Source organism: Wyeomyia smithii, chromosome 3, assembly GCF_029784165.1.
Source record: "Wyeomyia smithii strain HCP4-BCI-WySm-NY-G18 chromosome 3, ASM2978416v1, whole genome shotgun sequence".
Classification (NCBI taxonomy): domain Eukaryota; kingdom Metazoa; phylum Arthropoda; class Insecta; order Diptera; family Culicidae; genus Wyeomyia; species Wyeomyia smithii.
Window position 1 is genome coordinate 164,255,234 of NC_073696.1, and position 4,816 is coordinate 164,260,049.

Below are 4,816 nucleotides of genomic sequence, written 5' to 3' on the forward strand. Positions count from 1 at the left end.
TAGGGATCGGTAAAGGATGGTCAACTAGATGAAATTTATGACCAATTTTATTTTGATTTTGTAAAGTAATGTAGGTAAGTGCGGTACCTAAAGTAGGTACTGCATAGTCATTTATTCCTGAAACAGAACATTGGTCATTGGTGTCAACAAATGTTGCTGGATTAATTCTGTTTGTTTTGAAAATAGATATTTCAGCACCAGAATCCACTAGTAAAGTGCATTCTGAGTCGAGAAAATCTAGCTTCAGGACCACAAAATTACTACAGGTTGAATTAATTGCAAAGAATTGTTTCGTTGGTTTTACTGGCGCTGCACTATTTGGGCTAGACGCACAGGTTGATTTTGTTGCTGTATTTGTTGGTTCGGAAGTATTCCCCCAATTTGTTGTTGCTGTTGGGGGATCTGGACGTTTCCCTGGTTCTGATTTGCGTAATAAATTTGCTGTCCAGCTCCCTGATTTCGATAGTAGGATTGCTGGTTACCTCTACCACGCCAATTATTGTTGTTACCAGTTCTGTAACCGTTATTATTGTACTGATTAAAATTGCGGTTATTGTTATAGCGTCCACTATTATTATATGTGTTTCTACCTCGAGGACCATATCCTCGTCCGCTCTGACCACGTTGGTATCTGTGTCTTCCATGACCTCTCTGTGTTGCATGGAAAATATGTTTTTGTTGCAATGACTCTGAAGAGTCATTTTCTTGCAGTTTTTGAACTGCATCATTGATTTTTTCAAAGTTTCCTGCTTTCAGGATTAACTTTGTATCTTGGTTTTTTATACCATTTATTAATGTTTCCACTCCTCGTTTCGTAGCCATCTTTTCGGCTGTGTCTGGAGGGATTCCTTCAGTGAGGTAGGTAGATCTCAGATCGTTTGTTAATTTTTCAACCGCGTCGCAAAATTGTTCGGAGGTTGAATTCTGTTTTGTTATTTTTAGTTTGGCCAGAATTGCATCTGATGTTGCTTTTGAGGCACATCGAAGTTTTATAGCGTTGAGTATTTGTTGGAGCTCATTTAGTTCTCCAATCGCTTGTCGCGCTACACCGGTAAGCCTCGTTTTAATAAAACGGACCACTGTGTTTTGCGCTGTTACTTTTTGTGCAGCTGTTGCGGCCTCAAACTCTGCCTCGACGGTGTCAGCAAATAATGTGACCGCGTCGATAAATGCATTTAATTGCGCTGGTGAACCGTCATAGGTATTAACCAATGCGGTGCCCAGTTTTATATCTACTGACGGCATTATTATTATTTTTCTGCTAGCTCTACTCACTTTTATGCAAAATAGAACTGCCAACACTATTGATTTGAATGAATGGCTATTTTTAGCAAAAGGTAATTTTGCCTCAATTAGATCTTTAATTTCAAGAAAAGTTTGTCTGGATGATTTTATATAGAAGTTTAAAGTGTCCGGAAGAGTTACACTTTCGATTTTAATTAGCGTTTTTTCTATATTTTTAAAAAGTTCCCTAGAATATGTTATTTTTTTCAGCAATGTATCTTTTTTAAAATTCCTATAGGGGGCTTTTTTTAGATTATTAAGTATTCGAGTTAGTTCTCTTATTCCGTTTTGAACTCTTATGTTATCAACTTCAAAATCCATCTAATTAAAAAAAAATCTCCATTTACGGTAACTTACGATTTGAAATCGTCATCTGCATGTCGTCGTTGGAAATCGCCGCTCGCTGGTAACCGTTCCTACGGGTTCGTTGTGCTCTGCTGCTGTCGCTCGCTCTGCTGTCGATCGTGTTGTTCCTCGCTGTTCCGTTTTTTGTTGTATTATGTGTTTGCTTTTTTCTTCACATTTTTTTTTTTTGCACTGTTCCCTAACATGAAAGTCACTTAAAAGTCAGATTTACCATTGATTGTTCAAATCACTAGAAGAGCTTCATACGTGATTGATTGAAGCCATGCTTTTGGCTGCTTTCAAAGCCTGCTTTTTTGTGTGCTCCCTGAAGAGCTTATACACCATAACGGCAAACTGCACTATTAACAAAGCCAGGATTATGTTGAGTTTTGTATCGTGGCTGCTATGTAGTTCTTCGTGTACTTGTAATTGATTCAGTACTTGCACTTGAGGGTCTCCGTTAATTTCGGTGTCTTTTGACTTGGAGTTGCCCATTTTATCTTGCACAGTTGATAACTTAACTGGTTTTTACACAGGCACTAGCACTATTGGTAAATTCAATTTACCACTCAGATCAAATCAATTGAGTTACTGCAATAATTACAGGTCTCTTGTTCCGAGTTACGGTCAGCCATGTGGTTATTCCCAGTTAGACTGTGGATGATGATTAACCCCAACTTAGGGACTTGTTTCTGAATGAGGACTTTACGCCATCAAGTACTGGTTACGAATCGATGAGTTTATTTCAATATCACTAAATCGAACTTAATGCTAGTCAAAATACATAATTGGAAAATAGAGAGACGAGAGTGTCTCTCAAGAAAGAGAGAGAATTGGAGGTACCTGGTAACAGGCATGTGTACTTGAATTTTATGACGGTTGTCAACCCGTCGTGAAATATGGAAATGCTGTAATTTGAGTACGGTCGAGGCTGAGCCTGTGAACTTGCATCGTTGGTGGTTCTAACATAGGCAATTGAACCCAAGCGTTATTGCTCACGCTGCGAGACCTCAACGATAGAATTGAAGGTTGCTATGCCACATCTGTTTGCAATATGCAACTTAAATGTTTCATACTACACGGCAATCTATAAGCGCATCAGGGAAAGACAGGGCTTTTATGTTCTGGAATCAAAACAATAAAAACCAATTAAGTTTTCAAATGAAAAACTTTTTTAATTCATGTCGTCTCTCAAAAATAGATTAGTTAGTCGGTCTTCAGAACTCAATCTTCATTTACCTTTTTATCGTTTTCTTCGTCCGTCCACACGTGCTCGCTGTCGCGCTTGACTTGGATGTTGTTGGTTTGCTTTTTGCGGCACGCCGCTGAGAAATGACCACGTTTCCCACACGTATTACAATTTCTGTTCGTTGCCGGACATGAACCAAACTTATGGAACAGTTGATGGCATTTTGGACAACGCGAACGACGACCAAAACCCCGTTGTCTGCTCTCGTTTTCCTGCCGTTGTTTTTTAGAACTCGACCAGCCACTAGTGCTACTTTCATTTCGGCGTTTCCCCTGTAGCCGATTGCTAGTTGACGGTCTTTCCTTTGCTACCGCAAAGGCCTGAGGAGATTCCACCGATACCGTTTCAGAGGTGTATGCTTCTTCTGGTGTAGCTGACTGCACAATAAATGCAGAGTCATAACCGAACATCCTTGCGGTTCTTGCCACCTCCCTATTTAGCAAACCTTTCAGCAGCTGCATACGAACGAATCGATTCTCATCAACAGAACTATACCGACAGAGGCGCACCTTCTCCATTAGTCGCGCATGGAATGTTATTGTTGGTTCGTCGGTCCCTTGTTTAAGGTTCGAGAACGTGTCGTGTTCGGCGGTGAGATCGACCATGGATTGAAGGTAGCTCTCGATATTTCTAATAAACACGCTGTAACAATTTGGGTCTCTGAGGCTTGGACGGAGATTCGCTGCTCTTGTTATGCCCTGTAGCTTCTCCCCCAAGGACAAGTACAACGTCTCCGTTAATTTGACGGGATATTTGATATTGTACAATGACGCTGCAATCTGAAAACGGTCGATGAACCGGTTCCATTGTTCCCACATCTGGTTAGCCGGGACATTGTTGGGAAAAGGCTGGATGTTTTCCAAATGCATACTTCCGGTGCTATAGAATGACCCAAGATTGTCGCTTCTACAGTTCCAGCTGTCGTCGTCATGACGAACGTGGTCAAGCGGTACAGAGCTAGTCGTACTCCAGGGCTGATATGAGCTCATATCCTTGGCTAGCTGATCCAGTCTACTCTGCATCTCCTCTATTTTCCGTATGTATTCACAATTTTCATCGTGGGTTGATTGACTCGCCTTTTTGCCTGCCGTGGTACTCTCACAGGTGTCTTGCCTTACTTTCGTCGCAGTGACAGCTGGCTCTCCTGAAGACCAACGGTCATCGTTGTGCGCTCCGTGATTCGTGCTTTTGGGAATATTCTGTACCTTCTGCTCATTGCAACTTGTCTCATCCGATAACCATTCTTCGCGGGGCTCAACCTCATCTGAATCGCTAAGATATTCGGGAGCTCGAACATATTTTCCACCGGTAGACATTCTGTTTGGTTTAGCGAAGTAACAACTATCAAATCTGTAATACAAACACAGTAAGAAATGGTATAAGCAACATTCTTGTCTAGAATTGATTTGCTATAAAATACTGCTACCAGCTAATTGACTACGGGAAAGCCGTTCCCAGATCAAGCATCGCGGCCATCCCAGTCCGCTCCCAGATCAACCATCGCGGCCGTCCCAGTCCGCTTCCTGATCAACCATCGCGGCCATCCCATTCCGCTTCTAGGTCAACAATCGCGGCTTTTCCAGCCCGCTTCCGAATCCACAGTCGCGGCCGTCCCGGTCCGCTTTCAGTTCAATAAAATATGGCCGTCCCGGTCCACTTCCGAGGCCAGGAATCGTGGTCTTATTTTTAACCATCAAACGTAACCATCACGAAGATTCACGGTAAACAGATCTTTGTTTCTCTTGTTCCGTATGTGATTATCCAATTCTTCTACACCCTATCGAAACCGGACTGAATAAACGAAGAAACAAAAGACTTGCAGAAGCTAGGCTGCACACGAAACGAATGCACTCTCGAATAAAAAAAAACTTTTTGGAAAGCGAAAGCGAGCTAGAATATCACGTATAACTAGAATCCAGTACACAGTATCACCCGAGC

General features: G+C 41.9%; 1 protein-coding gene across 1 annotated transcript; it reads right to left on the bottom strand.

The window, feature by feature from the left end:
• Positions 1-300: 300 nt before the first annotated feature.
• LOC129728805 (uncharacterized protein DDB_G0283357-like) lies at positions 301-3,449 on the bottom strand. The gene is made up of 2 exons (XM_055687267.1): positions 2,869-3,449; positions 301-651 (listed from the first exon to the last, which is right to left on the bottom strand). Exons 1-2 carry the CDS (start codon positions 3,394-3,396, stop codon positions 301-303), a joined length of 879 nt encoding a protein of 292 aa, XP_055543242.1. The 5' UTR covers positions 3,397-3,449.
• Positions 3,450-4,816: the final 1,367 nt, after the last annotated feature.